At 39.4% G+C, this 23,089-nt stretch overlaps 1 protein-coding gene across 1 annotated transcript in view; it reads left to right on the top strand.

Annotated features, from left to right (window-relative positions):
* The first annotated feature begins 1,418 nt into the window (after window positions 1–1,418).
* Window positions 1,419–23,089, top strand: part of rab6ba (RAB6B, member RAS oncogene family a) — a 67,957-nt gene continuing 46,286 nt past the window's right edge. Inside the window, exon 1 of the mRNA XM_042516681.1 lies at window positions 1,419–1,852. Within this exon, the coding sequence (XP_042372615.1) occupies window positions 1,783–1,852 (70 nt within the window). The 5' untranslated portion in view covers window positions 1,419–1,782. The remainder of the gene's footprint in view (window positions 1,853–23,089) is intronic.

The raw sequence follows: 23,089 nt of genomic DNA, 5'->3' as shown, positions 1-23,089 counted from the left end.
TGATGAGAGTTCAAACAACAGATAAATTTCTTTGTGTTTTACTTGTTCCTGTAAGGTGGGAATCTGTTCAGATTTCTATTTCTGATGGGAACATATTCTGTAACTAATTAACTGTATTAGCTTAATATTTAAGTTTATTTTTATAAATGTTTGTCTCATACACAGAGACATCTGTGATAACTGCAATACTCATTTTATATATGATCACATGTAACACATGATTTAATTGCAATACTAATGAATTTTCAGATGTTAAGTGCATAAACTGTTACTCATGAATTGACTTAACCACACATATTGTGCTTTCTACTCGTGTGTTTATATGACTGTTTACTACAGTGAAGTGCATAAATGTGTAAGTATTACTGGCTAATATAATGTACAATTAATCAAGTCAGTGTGAAGTCTTTTTTCATTTCTGTCTTCATCTATTTGGCTTTATTTAAATAACATTTCTGATATAGGATTTTTACTCAAAGCAAAGTATTTCTTCATGGTATAAGTACTTTTACTGAAGTAAAGAAACTTATTTTATGGTATCTTGTTCAGTGTAGCACACTTACTTGCTCATACTCTTTTTAAATATATATATATATATATAAATATATAATTTTGACTTTAATTTTAAAACTTGCATAAATTTTTCTGATAATACAGATAATAGATATTCAATGGATGGATGTGTACTTGTACCAGAATATTAGTACTTTTATGGTATGGTATTTTAGGGTATATTGTAGCATACTTATTTATCTGCATACTTTAAATTTTTTCTTTCTTTTACTTTTAATACATTACTTTCAATGCAGAATTTTTATTTGTACCAAAATATTTTCAAAGTGTAGTATTAGTACTTTCACTTATGGAAAGGAACTACTTTTATGGTATATTGTTGAGTGTAGCACACATTGGCATACTTAAAAAAAAATAATTATTTTGAATTTTTTGGGTGTTTTATTTATGATTATGTTTATTATTATTATTATTAAATATTATTATTTTATTCTTATTTAGATTTTTCTCTATTACTCTTAATATTTTACGTACATTTTTTCTGATTTTACTGAATATACAAAATCATGTAGAATATTTATTTTTACCAGACTATTTTCAAAGTATGGTATTAGTACTTTTACTGACCTATATTATTATTATTAAATATTATTATTATTTTATTATTATTACGATTTTTCTGCATTACTTTTAATACTTTACTTACATTTTTTTTTCAGATTTTACTGAATATACATATTCAATGTAGGACATATTTGTACCAGACTATTTCCAAAGTATGGTACTTGTACATTTACTTAAGAAAAAAACTGCAAACATTGCAAACATTAGTTTAACTGTTGTTGTTGTTGTTGTTGTTGTTGTAAATGTTTGTTACATTAATATTAAGGTACCAATGTATTTACTGAGAGAAGAAGTTCCTCCAGACAGATGAAACTGGTTTCCAGCAGCACGCGCTGCTCAGGTCTGTCTCCCCAAACTCACATGACGTCATTTTATATCACGGCTGTCAGTTGAGGGAGAACGAGGAGAGGCCGCGCGTGCGCAGAAAACCTCGAGTGAAAAAAAAGAAAAAACCCACAAGTATCGTCACGGCCCGGTGCAGCAGCAGCAGCAGCAGTGTGTCCACATCACGAAGAGAGACACGGAAACATCACCGCCTTTTCCAGCCCGGCATCCCCACAAACCGACACCGAAACTCGACTGGGAAAACGCCAGCAGTGAGCCTGTCCTCCGGTGTCCACAGTCCCCCTCCTTCTCCTCCTCAAAATGTCCGTGGGCAGTGACTTTGGAAACCCTTTAAGAAAATTCAAACTCGTCTTTCTCGGGGAGCAAAGTGGTAAGTCATGTTTAATCCTTCCGAGAAGTTGATTTTTATTTATTTATTTTAATCATGTGAACTCGTTGCACCTGCTTGTGGTCGGTCGCGGAAATGTGGCTAATAGCTAGTTTGTCGTGAGTTTTAACCGTTTAAACTGAAACGTCTTCACCGGTTAAATGTTCAGTTTGTGGGAGTGAGGATGCGGATTATTTTAATCAAATTCCCAGCCTGTAAGGCGTAATGCACTGGACTGGAGTGTTTGAATTGTGAAGTTTGAAATGTTAATGTACGGCCGGCTGTTTAGTTTGAAACATTTCTGCGTTTTGAAATGCTCGGTAAATGAGGCTGGGTATGTGCGTGTGTGCAGCCTCGGCTGTGATGCTGTGGATGAGACAAGTTGGTAAATATTCGTGAGTGTTGAGACACACCCAGGCTGTCAGAGGCGATGAGATAACTTGTGTGGCTGCAGTTGTTCAGTCTGCCTGCTGAGGCTGACCGACTGTGTGATTTTTGCATCATGACTTATATTTTTTAAGTATAAAACATTAGACATTGTTCTTGTTGACTCATCGTCTATTTTTATCACCATCCACAAGGGACTGTTCGTTATTTATGAAAGGGGAGGGGGTGATGCAAAAGAGGGAGGCATGGGGGTGAGGCATACAACTTTAAAATGTCTTTTTGTATATATATTTCACAATCTAAAATATATATTTTTAACATTATTGTCTTTACTGTCAAAAAACGTGGTTTCATTCAAAAATTCCAAACACCGTTTATTCCTTAAAAATACCAGGTCATTTCTTTCTTTTTTTTTTTTTCTTTAAAAATAATTCAGCAGTTTTTGAAGAAAGAAATTGCAATTTTTTTTCTCTAAAAATGTTTTTCTTTTTTTCTTTCAATATTTAAGGAATTCTTAAAGAGAAAATATTGGCAATTTTTGTTTTGTTTTATTTTCTTTAAATAATTGTAAAATTACTTTTTTCAACTTCAAAAATGTATCTATCTATCTTCTTTGTCTGTACTGTAAAAAAAAAAAAAAAAAGCATGGTTTCTCAAAAAAAAAAAAAAAAAAAAAAAAACAAATTTACACTGTCTACTATTTAAGAAAAATATTTTGGCCTTTTTTCCTGTTTAAATTTTTTGTAAATATTTGGTGAATTTATTTTAAGAATCCCAAAAAATCACACTATTTAGCACAGCAAAAAAAAAAAAAAAAAAAAGCAGAAAAATTATGTTTTATTTTTACATTTTTTTAGCAAGGAAAAATATTTTAAGCTTTGGAGAGTGTAAAAATAATAATAATAATAATAAAAAAGTCACACCCCAGGCATCCCCCTCCTCTGATAAATAAAGAACAGCCCCTAAGCTTTCCTCACCCACACCCTCAGCCATTATTCTCCTGTTAGGCATCAGTGCGGCATCAAAATAGTTTTCCAGCAGATTACACCAAGCTGGCAGAGACATGGCTTGAATCTTTAGGTTTGCTTTGTGTTTTGAACAGCGCAGGTCTGTTTATGGTCGAATTCAGAGGTCTTGAGCAGCCAAATGAACCACATTAGTCATGGTTCAGCCCGTCAGGAGGTCCTATTGATCTGCCAGTATAGCAGGTTCATGCATTACATAGTATATTGTTCAGTGACGTGTACTTGTAATCTGCATAACGGTGGATATTTGTTGTCTTATAGTGAATATGTGTACAACCAAACACTGGCTGTATCTCTGAGATGCCTCAAATGAACTTAAATCCTGACAGCGCACGCTGCTGCTCTGCAGTCCTCAGGGTTCAGACTAGTGCTGACACAAGAAACAAGCAATTGATGACTGATTGATCATCATTAGGGCTGCAACTATTGATTATGTTCATTGTTGATTATTTTTTTTATCAATCAATCAGTTGTTCAGCCTAAATGTCAGAAAATGGTGCCCATGATGACGTCGTCAAGCGTCTTGATTTGTCCTCAACCTAAAGATATTCATTTGATAATTTAATATTTGACAAGAATTCAATGAAATGTTGCAGCTCCTCTGTACACTAGGGATGCAAACTATTGATTATTTTCATTGATGAATAATCTGTCGTTGTGATTAAATGAGTGCTAAATGGTTAAAGACAACCTGCTTATATTTAAAATTAAAACTTAAAAAAAGAACTTCTCAGTTAAGTCTTGGGCAATCAGCCGTTTCGTGACAGCATCATTACACTACAAATACCAAACATTTTGTGGCTCCAGCTTTGCAGGGTTTGCCACTTTGCTCTGTTTTATATCATTGCAAAATGAATATATTTGAGTTTCATAAGAACAAAAAAAGAATAGGCAAACAGTTAGGAAAACAATGATTAGCTGCAGCTTTAGTTAAGATGGATTTCAGTGCGCTGAGGAGTTTGTTTTGCATAAAAAGGTTATTAAATGTGATGCGTCAGACTTAATAACCTATTTAACTTGACGCGTTCTCTCTCTTTTAACGCTACTTTCACCCCTTAATGAAAGTAAATTAGATGCAGTATATATAATAAACAAACATAGTCCTGGTAGTTGGCTTTACTCTTGGGCAATTTTATGATATTAAGTGCTAAGCAACAAGCCAAAGGGGATTTGTCTGCACAAACAACTGTATTCACCAGACCACAGAGCTGGCTGAATGTTTTGACATCATAAATAATGGTCAAACTGGGGAGACAGAGACATAAAGAGACATCATTTCTTATTCATTGAAAGGTGAAGTATTAAAAAGGATTTATGGGTTTTCAGAATTGACTGGCCAGCAGAGGAGGATGAAATGGTCTGATTATGTGTGCTTTGTAAAGCTTCACTTCAAAGATTAATCTCTCTCTATTATCATTTACATGCTGAATGAGCAGCTGGTAGTAGAATAAAAGCAGAATCTTCCGGTTAGACCAAGGTTTGTGGTGCTTTTTATATTTGCTGCAGCTCCTTTTCTTCTCCCTCTTTCAGTGTAACTCTAACTTGTTCATCAGTTTACTCCATTATGTGTTTTTGTGCAGGTTTGTCAGCAATACAGGAAATATTAAGCATTCTGTGGCCTGCAGAAACTGTGTTTGACACAGAGGTGGGAACGGCAGGATAGCTCACACTATGATACTGTCATAATGCATTGCCCATGTTAACGATGGTATTATGATACAGCAATTCTGCCATGCTTAATATATTTTAAGACAATCTTGCTATAAAATGAAGACGGCTCAGTCCATCTGTCTGTCTACATACATTTTTCTCCTCGATGGGTTGCCCCAGTCAATCTGAAATTGCACATATGGCATTGATAATTGCCATATAGAGGCTGACAAAGCTCTTTGTCTCATTCACCCGGTGCCCGTGCCCGTTTTGTAACTTCAGAAATAATGTTGACTTGCTGCTGATTCTGCCTGTGGAGTCAATGAGTGAAAATACAGACAGCGCCATTGCAACCCAAATTGTGGTCAGTGTTGGAATTGCAGCTTGAATGACTGAAATAGTGCGCTATTTTTTCATTCTTACTCAGCAGTTAAAAACCCATGTTGTGAAAAAGGATATTTTTTTGCCTGTTTTTGCATTTTTGTCAAAATTTTGTATCAGATGGATATGCATGTTCGTTGTTGTGCACCAGTCCAGTCGCCAAAATCAATCTTGGCATTGTACATTTCTGCAAACGATGGATACTGTATGTTGCGTTTGTACATTTTCAAGGTACAATATTGATGTTTCTGAAGTGACGTAGTTTTGGTTTTATGAGCTGACTTTGTCATCAGGAGGAGGAGGGGATGATGAATATGGTTGCCAAGCTGCAGACCACTGCAAACATGATGGTTTTAGAGAGACATTGGCTGCAATTTCAGTGAGTGTTTTCAAGCAAGTTCATTTGCATTGCATCTTATCAGTCACAAATGTTATTCTAAGTGCTTTAAAGTCAAAAGATAAGAAGGAAAAAATAAATAAATTTTGTCTTCAAGCGAGACATTCTGAGGCCATGATTGTGCCATGTTGGTTGCCTGCATACTTTACTTTCACAAGACAGTTCTTGCATATCATATATACCCTGGTCTTTGAATTTGTTTGTACCATCTGTGTTGTAAAAGCTGAAAGAGCGGGCCCAGACTTTTGACTTGAGGATGATGGTGCCTCTCTGGACTGTTCTGTCCACATTGTCTGCCATTTTCCCCCTGTAAGTTTCTCCTTCACAAAGAAGGGAGAAGGTAGATTTATTGGTCATTTTTTTAAACCAAGTTTGAAAAACGAAATTACTTTTGTCCTTGATCCTGCTACATCTTTGGAGTTGAAGGGTGAATTGATATACAGTAACAGTCATATTGCAATTATTTTGACAAATTAACGAGTGAGATATGAGTTGTGATTTTAGTGGGAAAAGTAATTTTGCATTTCATTCTCACTTAAAATGTGATGATCTCATGTTTTTTATTGGGGTCTGTACCAAACAAGCACCTAATGTCTGGGAATATAATGCATATGCCGGGACGTCTCTGTAGCACCACAGTGCTTCTTTTAGTAGTATTTTGTGATACATTTTACCGTTGGAATTGCAGCTTCCATGATTTGGATATTGCACTTGGCTATATTGCGATTATTTTAACTGCAGGTTAGCTCACTTCCACTCACTTTACCCTCATTGGTTTCATAAGCTCAGCCATGAGGAGTCATGAAGTTGTGACTCTGGTAAATCAAATTGGCAGGGGAATCTGTTAAGAGCACTTGCATGTTAATATAAATATTGATAGTTGGCACCATTGTGTCCAATATATGTTGCAAGTGGAAATATACAAACTATATCGCTCCGATTGTGACGTATACGATCATGAACTGAATTACTAGTTAGAAACATTTCTCATCAATGGGTCACTTCTTATAAACAATGTGGGCCATTTTTTAATTAAATTCAATTATGGCACAGCTTCTTTTAGTCTTTTTTCATAGCTTGCACTCATAGCCCATTTAAACCCAGTTTTAAAAAATCCTTTGTGTCATTTTTTAAGAAAATTAATGATGACATCTAATAATGTGTCTGTATCTCTATCTTTTCTACTGAGACATAATTAATGCAACACATACTATAGATTGTCTTTGTGCATTGCTCTAATGGTCACAGATCACAGAATCAGCATTTCCCATAATTTCTGCTGACATCATCACTGCATGGTAATTATAGTAACTGCCGTAAAGTTTTATCAGCAGTGTAAACATAATATAATCTCAGAGGTTTGTAGGGTTTTAGATGCAGTGATTGGCCTCATTCTGTAGCATCTTTGGTAAAATGTATTGAACTTTGAAGCCACTGGAGACCCTGCAGGTCTGCAGTGACGGGTCCAGCCAGTCAGCGGGGTCCACATCTGTGCGTGTGGACTTTATTTGTCAACCAGCGCTCATCGAAACAGTGGCAGCGCAGGCCTCGTGTTTGATTGGGTTGTCTCCGGTGGAGCTGTGTCTCTCTGACATGTCTGCTATAATTGCAGCTGGTGCCCAGGCGGGCGTGAATCCCGTCAGCTCTGCCACTATCATTTATTAATGTACACGACTGGACTCAAGTATGTCAGGGCAGGAGTACGGAGGCTGTGCAGAAAAGACTGTTCGTTCTGGGTTGATAGCTCCTGTGTACAATGAAGGCTCATAATGGTGGAAGTGTGTGAAAAATGTGTCTATAAAGGGAAAGATGGCATGATGTTCTGTTTTTCATAAAAGAATCAGCTAACGTCAGAGAGGTGGGGGTTTCAGATTAAGTGGGTGGAAGCCGGCAGAATGTTAAATGAGCTGTCAGGAAGTCTCTCCTCCTGCATACTTCTTTGGGTGTTTTCTACACTGCCTGCACAAAGGAGGCTGGCTAAAGATTTCCTTGACAAAGCTGAAGGCTTTAAGCAGGCCAATCAGCTGCTTCAGAGTCCGTGTGCCCACGCTCCTGCTGGAAACGGCGCTTTGCAAGTTCTAGCATCGCAGAAATCAACCAGGTCATTGTTAGAACACCTCAGATTACTGCTCTCATTTATTGGGTCATAGATGTTTTGCCATAAGGCACGATTTCAAAGGAGCAATACTGCATGGTACTTTGTAAAAGCTAATTGTTTGGAGGTAATCCCCCGCTGCGTGCTTCATTTCACCTCAGACAAACTGATGGGAATACATTTGGTGGATGCATCCGCATGGCTGCCACAAGATTTTGCTCACTGAATCAAAATGCCATCTTCCATCTTTCACTGCACAGAGATTGCCATCGCGCAAACTGGAGCTGGCTCCAGAATACTGCTGAATCACCGGGCCAATATGCTTCAAAGTAGGGTTCAGTTGGTTGTCTAATGCATCAATCACTGTGTCTCGGGGGAACAGCTTTCTGAGCAAATGAAACTCTGAGTTTTGGCTTGCTCGGGCAGGGAGCAGTCGGCACATTTCCACACCGAGGCTGTGAAACCACAGATGCAGATGAAGATACTATGTATTTACCCACACATGCACACATCAATAACACAGCTTTGACACAGAAAATGTACAGTGATAAGCATAAATACTGGAGCAAACAGGAGCCAAGTCTGTCTGGACTGATATATACCACTAAAGACTGGAATTTGGAATAAAGTTCAGTAGGTAGTGCAGCAAAAATAATCTTTAATATATATTGGATGTATTTCTATCTGCAGGGTTTTTACTCAGTCGTTTGCCACCTCTGTCATACTTCATCCTTCCTCCAGCTCTCGACAAAACTCTGACAGGTGTCTTCATGGAAAACACTTTTCTAAAAAGCGATGCACCTGGTAGATTTCGGTCATTTGTCAGTGCAATTATGGCATTACGTCAGTGTTGTGTCCCTGTGTCCTTATCATTAATGGTGGCAATCACCAGAGGCCCCAGGGTTCAAAATGATCACAATAATTCATTCTTGATACAATATTATTACAATTTTAAAGGTTTTTGTGATATGTTGATTATTACATTAACATATATTGTGATTTATTACCTTTTTTTGAGAGTAATCAATGACTCAAATGCAAAATGCTGGCAAAATACAAACAATGCCTTTTTCCATCTGTACTTAAGTAGACAACAATCTACAACCTAATTTTCACCAAAACTTCTCAGAGGAGGACAAATAACATTGCTCTATGTGCAAACCTCTGTGAGTTGAGTGTGCAGTGACAATTACAAAGTGCTTTACACAAAATTATTCTGTAACTTTGCTCTTATAAAGTGCAGTGTTGTCAGCATCACTTCACACATAAATTGTCTTCTTTTGATTATCCTTTAACACTTGATTTGGAAAAATATACTTTTTGCATAATTTGGGGGAATTATCTACAAAATAAAAATATAAAAATATTCAATATATTCACTCTCATACAGTGTATTGTCACTAAAATCACTTCACAAACTTAATTCTTAGAAGTCCTTAAGTATGTTGCTATGTTGCTGTAAAAAAGTGTTTGCATGATTCAGTTGAAACTGATTTGTCTTGATTTGAAACTGACTTAACTGCTAATGGCACACGATGTGTAGATAATGTATGTGAAGTCTGTGCATGTGCACCCATTTCCTCTCAAAAACTGAGAGAAACATTCGACGCTGATAATATCTTGCTGGTGTGAATCAGAGGAGGTTGGAGATGAAATGTGTTGAGAACACTGCTGTGATTTTCATGGAGGATGTTTTTTGTCTTTTGTTTTGTCTTTTCTGTTCTGGCCAGCTCTTTGAAACTCTGCAGCAACTTAGAAAAATGACAAAAGAAATATTTAATTCAAACACAAGCCATTAAGCAGTCATCTATTTTTATCTTGTTTTAAAATCGTGATTTTTAAATCTTTTATATGTTATGCAAATGCAAAAAAAAACCTTGCCAGTCTAATAGTAAGAATATTTCATAATCTGTTGAATTTTCTGCCCTGATATGTACACCTAAGCTTCTGTAAAATGCCTCCAGCTTGATGATCAAAAGTCATTTCACCTTTTAGAAATATTCTTCCTGAAAATCCAAGAAATTGCTGCTTGCTCTATTTTCTTTGCTGCGGTGCTGTGGCTTTATCATGAATGAAGTGCTAACAAAAGTAAAGATGATGGCAGTCACCTTCTTCAAGTCATTCCCCCTTCATCACATTGCACTTCCCAAAGGATTTACCAGGCTTACCTAGTTTTAATCGACTGTATGGATATAAACTGGACGGATATAAACTTAGAGAGGAAAAGTTTGCCGGTTTCAAACCAGTTCTGTGTAATCGCAACGTTTGCAGATGAACAATGTTTGGCTTCCTGCCAGTGCCCAGAGCTCCCTGCCCATCTGCCAGCAAAAGTCCACCGAGCGATGCATTTTGGCCAAATTATATTTACATTTCACCATATTTAGGTGTGTATAATCAGTCGGTGCCACACGGTGTTTGTGTGTGATACTAGTTATCAGAGAAAGACACAGAAGGAAATAGGAGTGGACAGGATGGGAACTGGAAACAGGCTGCCGGACGTGAAAGGATTTAAAACCGATGCTGTCTTGCCCTCGTGCCTTTTTCAGTTTGTTTTTTAGTCACCTGGCTTTTTAGTTGTCTTTGCAGTGTGTGCTGTTGTTCCCAAAGCAGGGATGGGCTTTTCTTCTTTTTCTGGTGGTTGTTGCTCAGCCATTGTGTTTGCAAAGCTCCTCCTGAAGATACTGAGCTTGACTGAGTGAAAGGAGGTGATGCCTCCCTGTGTTGTCACTCATGCAATCACATGTAATTTCATGTGCCTATTGTATAGGCTTCTTTCTTTGATTTGATGATCTACTGCTGTGGTGAAAGTAGGCAGGTTCCCATTACAAATCTGCGCAAAACGCTGATAAAACACAATTGTGAGATGGCTGCGTTTCCACTGAGTGATGTTTTGCGACTTCTCCTTTGGCGATAACATCCCAAGAAGCACTGTAACGGATGTTCAAAACATTAGCAGCTTTATTTCTATTGCAGCCACCGCACTGGCCGCAATTATTTCCAATCAAAGGCCATGTAGGCGTGTTATACAAGCAATATTGGAAAGGCGAGCCTGTCTATGTCTTAATATTTAGCTGAGTCATATGATTGCCTGTTGTTTTTGTGATTTTTTTATTTGCTGACTTACTGTAGAAAGTTGAGCTTTAAGGTGGTATTTAATTAATATATATATAAGTTAATTTAGAATCTATATATGCAATAGTTTGACTTATCATAAAGACACACAACAAAATATAATATTGTGGCAATTTGAAAATTCAAAGTGCATGTTTGAGAAAAACAACATTCAGCAGTTTAGTTGTTGCATATCTTTTCACATGAGCTTGTTTGGTGCAGGAAATGAACTGGATGATATGATGCCACACCCGAGAGTCAGCAGATTTCAACAGAATTGCCACAGGGTGCTGGAAATTTTATCCTAGAAAACACCAAAACCACAATATCCTGAAAATTAGTCAAAACAAATCTTGGCTTGTTGTGCAAGAGCATGAAATGCTGTGCAGAGAGCATCAGGTGTGTGGAGGGAGGAGCAGGTGAGCTCAGTCGGCTGTGCAGGTTCAAGCAGAGTATGGCAGGCCATGGGGCGTGACTGCTGAGCTCTTTTCTGCTGAGCCTCACCAGCAACAAGGAACCTATTTTGCCTGAAACAGTCATTAAGTAAATAGGAGCAGGTCTAAATCAAGTGCAAATCTAAATTATAATTTCACAATATCTGCTTTTTAGGGATTTGGCTGCCCCGACATCATCACATTTCACTTAAAGTGGATTCTGTGGCACAGTCGACAAGCTGTAAAGTAAATAGAGTTACCATTTTCCCTGAGTGAGGGATTAAAGATAGTCTGGTGATATTGATGTGAAGATTGAGTCAGTCTTCATCCCCTGAGTTGCAGCTCTTCTGCTGTAACATTTGATAATCCAGCTGCATCTGAACAGAACTGGTCATCTCTTTAATTTCACATCCCATTGCATCTTCCCAGCAAGAGTTCTTCTTCTCTGATGGATTGGGGGAAACAACTCCCTGACAGCTTTGATCTGCTATTGATCGGCTCAGCTGCCCACTAATGGGTGTAATTGATCAAAAGGCATCAATCCAAGCAACATGCCAGGCTAGCCTCCTCTATCCATGGCTTTAGGGCAAGAACACGCCTCAGAGCATGTGTGCTCTTTTCTTAACCTGGCACGCCAGACATTTTTATAAACTTAACAGTGGAGCCTCTTCACAGACTCTGTTTTTCACCAATGCTACGTCTCGGGATGGCATTGACTTCATTTACATGCACAAAATATTCCTGTTTGCTTTTTACTGTTATTCCAAAAAAAAGACAATAATCCTACAAAGCTATTCACATGGCTAATGAAAATCAATATTACAATAATATTTCTGTTTACATGCAGCTGTGCATGCAGCTGATTAACTTTCCCAAACATGTTGTTTATCACGTCAACATATGGAAAAGTGTGTAGCTGCTTGTACCCTTTTGTTTCTTTTTGTTGAAATAGGATTTTTTTTTTAAAGTATTCCATTGATTTTCTTGACTGTGTGCAAACATAGCCTCCCTCTTTCATTCCTTCAACCATCTTGAAACAGTAAATGTTGCAATATTTGAACATATTAAAAAACTAAAAAGTATTTTACAATGTTTAAAATTAGGTGTGTTTCTTGTTACAAGCAGCTTTTCTTTGGCATATGTATCTGTTGGTTAGTTGCTTTGGTGAACAATGCACACTTTTTTTTTAACTTTATTTTTTGAAAAAGGCCACCCCTTCTGTTGCCATGTAAATTGGCAATGTGCTGATCCTGTGAGAACGGTGACGTTACGGCCGCACTTCACGCGCGTGCATCACATTTCAGACAGTTAGCCATGAGCGACCGAGGGCAACAGTAACAACAATGGCGGACTACCAAGCTGTGTTTGCGCTGCTGACTCTACTGAGTTTATTGTCACTTCTTTTGAGTGCCTGCGTTCATCTTTTTGTTTGTTTATACTCACTGCTCTTTTTGCAGATCTGTGTACGTGAGGATTGTTCTCATAATGTAATAATAATAACATCATATGTGCAGATTTTCTTAAAAACCCAAAGGAAGGACTTTTCCTTTTTTAATTAGCACCATTCTCATCTAAATGTGGCCTAAATATGGTCACTTCTGGTTTCAAAAAGAACAAGATGGCAATGACCAAAATGCCAAACACGAGGCTCAAAAGGGTAGTCCACAAACCAATGGGTGGCATCACAATGGCTATTTCCATTTTTTAAAAAAATACAGCTTATGCTAAATACACACAACACATTTCAAAGTGCGTAGTTTGCATATCCCTGAAGATGCTTAGAAAAACTGAGGGGCCTAAAAATAATATTGATGACTACTGTGGGTTTAATTTTTTTTTTTAAATAAACTGTAACATTTTCTGAGTTATTAAGAGGTGCTTTCAGTCCTGCAGGAGCTGGTCTGCAGCCAAGGAATACCAAGCAGAGCGACGGTGGAGCTTTACATATGCCGCACAGCTGAGTGGGCGTGTTCCCAAAGGCCCATGGGAGAGCACAGCCTCACTTTTACACTCTGCCCAGAATAAAACAGGATTGCAAATCTGTCTGCTGCCCATGCAGTGATGTAGAGAAACTGTCTGATTCAGTTCCGCCCGCCTGTGTGCCAGTGAAAAGATTTTGGAAGCAGTATCTGATGACACAGTTTTCACAAAGAGCAGGAATAAAATAGTGAGTGGGTTCTGGCCTTATTACAAACTTCTCATCCTGCTCTCTGGGAATAAATGTTACGGGAAAAAAACTTGAGGAACAAAACTTTTAAAGCACCTCACATCAGTCAGCTGGAGAGACCGTTCTCTCTAAATTGTGTGTCTCGGAAATAGATTGGGTGCTCGCTTAATGTGAGCTCTTTCGAAGGAGAGAGACAGAGAATACCATTTAGACATAATCCCAGTTGCTCAAACAGAACGGCTCTGTGAATAAAATCCCCGCTGTGCAGGAAGGCTGTCATTTACCCAGCATGGGATGTGACACTTCACTGAGTTCAGCAGGTCTCCATCAGTGTTTACCCTTTCACCAGCTCCCCAGACGAGCCCTCATCATGGGGCCGCTTCGGCCGGCTGCAGCCTCAAACGCTACAAAGCTCAGTGTGTATTTATTCACGGATGAGCTGTGTCATTTTATTTTTAATTATATCGCTTAATGTTTTGAATCTGCACCGTTCGATGCCGTAGATGTGGCTGCAAGAATATGTCTTCTCATTGAGATGCTGGTGTGTGAGCACCATGCAGAAGGTCCTGCAGGGATTTATGGGGTGTAGAGAAGCTGAACATTCATCACTCCAGTTTAACATAGTGGGGAGTGTTTTATCTCACTCAGTGGACAAAGAAATGAATCACTACCAGACAACTTGCACAGAAACAGGTGGCAGAGATGCCGACAGCAACGTAGCACCGCTCACGATGTTAGTGTTTTCAGCTATTTTTAAACGTTAATCAGATGTATTTCTGTCTTGCTACTGCCTTTTATCCTGTCAGCATCCTTTGATGGACAGGAAGTCATCTCCATGCCCTGTTTTTAATCTTTTTGTCTATTTTACTGAATGATTCCTCAGAAGCTGATGCATGTTGAGATGAGCACTTTGTCCCACGCATTCCTGTAGCTGTTGGATAGTTTAGCCTCGGAGCAAAGGCAAGCCTTGATCCCAAACACAATGGTTACAATGCTTGTTTGTTTCTACCGTGGAACAAAGATAGAATTTCATAGTGTTTCTTTTCTGGGCTGGCTGTTCGATCCCAAAATCAGAACTGTATTTTGTTGTTGACACCTGGTTCCATGGCAGCGTACAAATGTTTTTTCTGCAAAATAAGACGACACTTCATTGTTAAAGTCCTATTCAATCATTCAAACTACATCTATGGTTTTTCAGGGAGATTAGCATTTACTGCTATCATTTATCAAAAATACATCTACGAAGCAAGACAACAATAATTTTGGCATTTCTTCAAGTGAAGGAACAGTCAGGAGCAGCCACAGTGAACTGTAACATGAGGAGCTGCAGGCGACAGGCTGCACATCTCGAACTTGGCAAAGTAACCAGCTCCTTTCACTGTGTCCGCCTGTCCGCAGACTCATGCAGTGTGCAGTCTAAAATCAGATCACAGTTGCTCACAGAATGTTGGAAATGGCCATTTTTGGCCTGACTTCTACATTAAAATAGACTTGTTTGTTTTGCTGCCGCTCTGTGACCTGCACTGTTAAACTGCATTTGCCGTTACTACTGGTAACTGCAGGTGTCGCCAAATCAACTACGACCGAATCTTGCCACTGTAGAGCATTGATAACATGTATTTGTTGTCAGAATATTTTGGATACCAATTTGAGAGAGCGGGTTATAGGTGCAATTCTTTAGCAGTAGAAGGAGCCTTTTTAATCTGTGGAGCACCTATTGTGTCTCTAACCCTTTGAAACATGGGCAAACTGGCCCGATTTCTTTCGAAAACGTGGGAGGCAATGAGCAATTTCAGAAAAAATAGCCCAGAAATTAGCAATAACCTAGTAAAAAATTACAAGGGAGTTACCTGAAAATAATTTAAAAAAAAGATTATAAGAACCAAAAACAACAGGGAAATGTCCTGAAAACAAGAACCTCTTAAACATTTTTATTATTCTATAATATTATTTTTAATATATAATCATGATAATTTAAAAAATCGTTCAAATAATTCTTTTTTAATAGCTTTTTTTTAAGAAAAGAAAATCTAAATCTACAACTTGTTTGCAATTTTCTGGGACATTTCTTGCCAAGTTGCTCATTGCCTTTTTTACCCACATTTTTGAAAGAAATTAAACCAACTGACTCTGGGCTCAAAGGTTTAAATACTTGTGAAAAGTGTCTAAAAATGCAGGAGAGTGGTTTCAAACGGTTAATAGTGCACAACTCATGTTTTTTTCAAGGAGCCAGATCCTGTTTGACCACAAGCTCTTAAATGTGATTTTTTTTTTTTTTGTGAGAATCATCTGAAAATAACTATTATAAATATTATATTATTATAAATATTATAAAATATTCTTGCCTACATGTGTGTGAGCAAAAAGCTGGAGAAGTTTATCTGACCCAGTGGTTTTTTACAGTGCACTCAGAAGCAAAATATTTATTGGCTCTGGCTGTTTTCCAGGGTCAGAAAACCGGCTTGAAGACTCCATTGGGATGTACATGTTGCTGTGTTTCTATCAGAAACGAGAGGGCAGAAAGGTTCTGTTGCTGGGTTTGTTTTTACATTTTTCAGCTTCCTAGTATTAAATAATGGCTTAATGAAATTAACATCAGTCAGTGGGTCAGTGACCGTGTTGTATTTTACTCCTACCAGAACATTAAATGGCTCACAGTGCTTCACAGTCAATTACTGTTTAAACAAGCTTGGTTTACAAAACAATTAAGCAGAAATATTTTTAGATAATTTGATTGAATGGCTCAGAGGGTTAAAGAAATCATCATGAACACACCAAAGGATAAAACCAGGATCTAGCCTCATTATAACCACGACTGCACTTTGGTCAATATTAGCACACATCCCTGTGCTGCTCCTTATTATACCTGTAACAGTAGAGGAAAATTCTTTATGGATACCTGGATAAATGGAGTTATTTTACAAGGGGTGTAAAAATAATACAGGCAGTAGGACTGGGGATACCGCCTAAAAACTCAGTTTACGATTTTGATTCATTTTTTTCACCTCTTAAACAGACTACAAATGACAAAGAAAACACGTTTAAAAATAAACAAAGTCAAACTGAAAGGGCTTCGAGTCAATATTACATATTTCACAATTTTGCATATTGCACAATTATTTTTCGTGTAGACCAAGGCATCACCAACTGGCGGACCGCGGTCCGGATCCAGACCAAAACTTCATCCTATCCGGAGCCGTGGCCAAGTTGTAATGAAATGTAAGAATGAGAACATTATTTTTTAAAGAGTAGTACTGGGCAATTAATCAAAAAATAATCTAAACCGATATTCAGAACCTCTAACCGACATAATCTTGCCCATGTTGGGTATTTCGGTTATTTAAAAATTCTGTTAACCCTTTCTCCACCGGGGCTGCCAACTCCCACGCATCTGCTGTGCATCTCAGGCTTTTGGGCTCTGTCTCACACTCTCATGACACCGAGGAAATCTCATGCCAAAACACAGCAAGGGCAGAGGAGGACATGTCCAACAGCACGCTCCAGCGCGCAGACATGTCCAACAGTCTGCTTCAGTGCACGGAAATGTCCAACAGCCTTTACCAGCGCTGTCATGTGCAACACCCTGCTCTAGCGCAGACATGTCCAACAGCCCGCTCCCAGCGCACAGACATGTCTAACAGTCCGCTTCAGTGCGCGGAAATGTCCAACAGTCTGTACCAGTGCGGTCATGCGCAATAGCCTGCTCTAGCGCAGACATGTCCAACAGCCCGCTCCAGCGCGCAGACATGTCCAACAGTCCGCTTCAGTGCGCGGAAATGTCCAACAGCCTGTACCAGCCTGCTCTAGCGCAGACATGTCCAACAGCCCGCTCCAGTGCGCAGACATGTCCAACAGTCCGCTTCAGTGCGCGGAAATGTCTAACAGCCTGTACCAGCGCGGTCATGTGCATTAGCCTGCTTTTGCGCAGACATGCCCAACAGTCCGCTTTAGTGCGCGGAAATGTCCAGCAGCCTGTACCAGCGCGGTCATGTGCAACAGCCTGCTCTAGCGCAGACATGTCCGACAGCCCACTCCAGCACGCAGACATGCCCAACAGCCCGCTTCAGTGTACGGAAATGTCCAACAGCCTTAAGAGTGCGGTCATGTGCAACAGCCTGTACCAGCGCGATCATGTGCAACAGCCTGCTCTAGCGCAGACATGTCCGACAGCCCACTCCAGTGCGTGGACAAGTGCGACAGCCCGCTTCAGTGCGCGGAAATGTCCAATAGTCCGCTCCAGCGCGGACATGTCCGACATCCCGCTTTACAAACTGTCCCACTCCTACAAGGATTTCCAACAAAACACCTGTCATTGTGCTCGACCAATATACACATGGAGACATGTCCGACAGCCCGCTCCAGCAGAAACACCAGAACGCATCACTCCATGTCTCATCAGCTGCTTGAGCTCTCATTATTATTAACAGGGGCAGATGTAATGATTTTGGGGCTTGGGGCCACACCACATGACCTTATTTTCATCCTTTCTCTAACTGGGAATGTTGGCAGGCTGTTGGCAGCTATAGGAGAAGTAGGCATACACAAACGTTTTTAATTCCTGAGTAAAATGATTAATAGCACAGAAGTTGAAGTCAGAGTCCTACAGTCAGGAGAGGTTGGCCTATTATCAGCACAATATGCTCACATTTACCTGAAGTTTGTTTAAAATGGAGCTTTTTTTTATATAATTCCGGAAAGTTTAATAAATAATAATAAAGCATGTTTATAACACTCAAACACACCATGGTCAAATGAAACTGTGTCAGTGAACTATGAGGGTAAAAAACAAACCACAAAAAAAGCAAAAGCAAAATAATCATTTGTTTATTGTAATCGAGGTAAAATGTTCAATTAATCTTGATTCTGATTTTAGTTTTGAGGTTCGGACCTTTGCTGGACCCCAATTTTAGTTGAATACCCCTGGTGTAGACAAATAATGTTATTTTTGTGTTCAAATTACTGGACCATCAGTCTGATGTAGTGGAGTCAGACGACATCCCCTCCAGCTCTGTAGTGATCTTTTCACGTGTACAGTTGTACAGATTAGGCAGGGCGGCTTGACAGTTTTCATCTTGTGGATAAACCTGCAGGCTTTTCCACTGTATATATGGGCATCATATCCTTAGCAATATGCAGTGCAACTGTCATCAGTTACAGCTTTGTAGCGGGTCACTTTCCTGGGTCCACTAATGTCGACTGCTTTTTAGCTGGTGTTTGTGGGCTGACGCGGTCTCGTGCATCTTGGAGTGAGACACATTTCTCCCACTCGGCTGCATGCCTCTGTTTGACATGTTGAAATAAATCAGTCATGCTTCTGCCTTTAGTAGCAACAATTTTTAAGGGCTTTTTTTTTTGCTTTTTTTGCATTTGATGGATAGGACAGTTTTAACTTTGAAAAGGGGGAGAGAGAGAAGGGGCAACATGCAGCAAAGTGTCGGGGCCAGAATCGAACCCGTGGGCACTGCGGCGAAGATACAACCTCTGTATATGAGGTGCTGCTCTACACAGTGATCCACCAGGGACCCCCCTAGTAGCAACAGTTTTTGCAGTAGACAGTGGTTTGTTTAAAACGGCAAAACTGAACCAGTTCCAAACGACTGAAGAGACTGGGCCTTTTTTGGGGATGCTTGCTGTCGTGTGTGTATCTCTGGGAGGTAAACACAGGGAAAGGGCTCATCCCACCATGAACTATAGTAACTCATAGAGAGCAGCAGAGAAAGTGCAGGAGAAAATCTAGATTTTCATTTTAAAAATCCTCCAAAACCACAAATTCAAATTAATCGATATCTAATCTATTGCCCAGCCCTAAGAGGCAGTTTCATTTATCACAATCCAGTCTACACAGTGTGTTTGTCATTGAACAATAAACCCGCAACTTTAGTAGTAAGACGAGACCTCTCAGTCATTTTCATCTCAGCTGAAAACTAACCAAACCACACAGATTTTAGCAGTTTTCTCCTATAAACTACAAAACATGTTATGAGAATCTCTGTCTGTGTCAAAAGGTGTTTCAACCGGTGGTGCCTGTGTAGAGCATGCACGAGGCAAGACATGATACGGATTAAACCGCATTCACGTGGCCGATTCGTTATTTTGTTACATTTCAACAAAGTTTTTCACCATTCTTTGAATTTGTGCGCCAATTTCAGCCTAGGTCCTCCCCAACACATCTCGTCTTCCCTTCATTTAGACATTTTGATGCAGTCTTTATGTAAACAGCCCTTCTTCATCCTCCAGTGCATGTTATTTTTTCTAGTTTTACACTACCCAAAAGACAGAAACGTTCATTACACACCCACTCGCCTACTGTGAATCCTCTGGAAAGTTGCCTGCTCTATTTGCACATGGGCTCGATCGAACATCGCACAGACTTTGTGTAAGGGAGCTGGTAGGATAAAGTCAATGTATTGTCTGATCCAAGGATGTATTAAACACTTTTGACACCTGTTTGTAATTCCTGTAATAACATCGTTGGCATGTTGGCATAGTTTCATAAATTTGCTTTGTTAACTCGCTGTTAACACTGCTGCACTCAACACAGAGAAGATGAGCAAATCTGAGATTATTAGAAGTTGTCCAGCATTTTGTATTTATGGAGGACTGGAAATGAAAGCGGTGTCCTCTTTCTCTGAGAGGATGCGGTCGTCATTTCTCCAGCCGCCCTCTGCCTTGTGAGAACGGAATCTAATTTAAACATTAAAAACGTCCAGTTGGTACGTCTGAAGCCCTCTGGCCTCCAACAGCAGACATATGACTTCTATCTGGTCTCCTAAGGCAATCACAAACACCACAAGAGTCATATATCTCAAAACCGATGTCACACCGTGGTGGATGTGTCATTGCACCTCTGCTGTGTACTGTATGTGTTTGTGTGTGTGTTGCTATTCCTTTTAGTAACATCAAATGCCTCATTAGACTGCATCGGGGCTGAAATGGCTTTCTGAGTGCTTTATGTGTGCACGGGAGACTCAGCCTTTGTTGAGTTTGAAAGCATGTTCATCCATTATTCAGAGGTATTGGTAAATGGACATGTCCTGGAAAGAGTTCATGTTTCAGATTTTCTGCAGGTGCAGTCCATGTGACAAGTGTCATAAAAACAATAAATGCTGCTCATATTTTTATTACCATCATAATAACTCATATTATGTATAGTTTTGCTGCTGATTGATTGTGATCATTGGTAAATTAACTTTCATGTAGCCAGACAGGAGAGAAAAAAATGACTGAATGAATAAATAAATAGATCGTTTGGAAAGCCATAACTTCCTTGGTTCATGCATTCACTGGCAGCAGTTTAGCAAGCCTGCAGCCATGCTAGCAGCTCAATAAGGCTGTACTCTGCCACAGCAGTGCTTTGAGCTGAATGCTAACAGCAGCAGCAACAGCACTAAACACTAAAATGCAGCTGATGCTGATGGAAATGTCATGTTTTTTTACAGATATTTGGTTGGTACATAACCTGTTTGGCACCTGTGCTCAGCCTTTGTAGAAACCACCAATTAAATTATTTAGAACGATTATCGGCTGATAATAATCATTTGCCGAATGATGAAAGCACCCGTACTGGGAGCCATGAATGTCTGTGCAAAACTTCCCGGCAGACCATCCAGTGATTGTGAGATTTCACAGACTCTCTCTAGAGATATCCCCTTTGCTTGGCTAAAAATGGCAGTTTTAGTCAGTTATATATTTGTCAAAAACAGTTTTTGTGTTTGCCTCTGGTCGATTCACATCTAAGGTTTGAATCCAGAGAGCTCATCGTGGCTCAGTGTGGGGATTTGCTGATCTGAAAATGATGATTTTTCTCTCTTTAAAGGTCCATGCTGGGAGCCAACAAATTAGAGATCTTTTGTTGTTCATGCTGAATGAGGGGCATGGCTTTAGGTGAAGTAAACTATGACGTGATGCTGATACTGTCTGAGAAGTAGCCCTTGAGCAAGGCACTTGTCCCTCAAATGCAGCTGTTTAATGTTTGTGCAGCGCTAACGTGTGGTTGTGATTGTCGCTCAGGTATCTCATTAGCATCGAAACTACAAAGTTTCACAGCAAAATGATATTTTTCCCCAGCTCTCAGGGTGGCAGCTCCTTTTGATTTGTTAATGCGTGTGTAATTCGTTAACTTAGACTGAAGGAAATTCATTTGGAGGCCATCTGCTGTTTGGCTTTCTCCTGTTGGGTTCTTCATGCCAGCTGCTGTGACTATGAATAAACAAGTGCACAGATGCGCGAGTCCATATCTCTCCCACTGTTCTGTATCTTCTCCAGGTCTCTGTGATCCTCAGTAAGGACAATCATAAATAACCACTTCTTCTCCGTTCATTCACTCATTGATAAATATTAGATATCTGCCTCTCTCCGGTGTGCCCGGCTCTCCTCCCGGTGTCGTGCGAAGGCAAGGCATGACACGTACTGTTTTATTTTTATCCGTATCCTTGTGAGAGGGAGTAGGGCCCATGCAGCAAGCACGGCCATGCTCTGATTGGCTGCCATGTCCCCAAGGGTATATCGTGATGCCAGCCGCCAAGTGACCAGCAGTAGTTTTACCTGGCTGCTTGGCACACAGCTTCAGGGCTGCATGGACAACTTGGTTATCATTCAGCTTGATAGAGCTCAGTGGGGAGTGATAATACTGAGTGTGTATGTGTGTGTGTTTGCATTGTCTGGTCGAGGGCTGCACGGTATGTAAAAAAAAACCCAAAAAAACATTACAGTTATTTCAGCAGATATTGAGATTGCAATTTGAGTCACAATTTTAGTGGAAATGGTAATTTCTGCATATCATTTTCATGAGGAAAAAATTGTAAAATGTTGTGATTTTTGCTGAGGTCTGTACCAAACAAGCATAATTCCTTGTGACTAAAATGTGATTTTTGGGATTCGCTCACACATGGAAAACATGGAAATATCGTGGATTTTCACATTGAATATAAACGTCAGTTGGCCAACAATGGAAAACGACAATCATCTATCTGTCAATCTAGTTTTTTAAGTCATATTTGGAAAACAATTTTTTAATTGGAAAGAACCTTTTTTACTTCTTTTAAGTTCTTCTAATTTAAAGTTTCTTTCAGTCTCATGCACATTTACAGACACAAACACTATATAAGTATTCTGATTAATCTGAAAAAGACTACGGTCTTTTAGCTGTTGATTTTGTCATTAAAAGCGTTTTTCTATTTCAGTTCATTCAGTGTGATTATCTTCAGTACCTGTAATTTCTCGTAGGTATTAATTAATTCCGTTCTATCATTTTTTTACTCATTTGTTTTTTAAGTCATGGATTATTTAGGTGTGGAGGTGACAGAATCCTTAACTAACTCATTTTATGGTTGCGCAGTTCACAAATAGCAGAGCCTAATGTGAGCCCAACTGTGCTGGGCCTTTAACGTGCCGTAAAATTGCATTTTGAGCTCTTAAGAGAGGCCTTGATGAGGTGTGTGCTGACTGTGCTCAGCAGAGCCCTGCTGGTGAAAGTGCAGGTTGTGCAGCAGCAGGTGCTCCGTCCTCTCCGTTAATTGGCCCTCATGTTGCTAACTCGCTCCACACACAGTCTTTGAACTAAGTAGTGACTTCATTAAAACCAAGGCTGTAAT

Source organism: Plectropomus leopardus, chromosome 3 (genome assembly GCF_008729295.1).
Source record: "Plectropomus leopardus isolate mb chromosome 3, YSFRI_Pleo_2.0, whole genome shotgun sequence".
NCBI classification, from domain to species: Eukaryota; Metazoa; Chordata; class Actinopteri; order Perciformes; family Serranidae; genus Plectropomus; species Plectropomus leopardus.
Note: the sequence above shows the minus strand (reverse complement) of the source record. Positions and strands in the feature narration are given on the sequence as shown.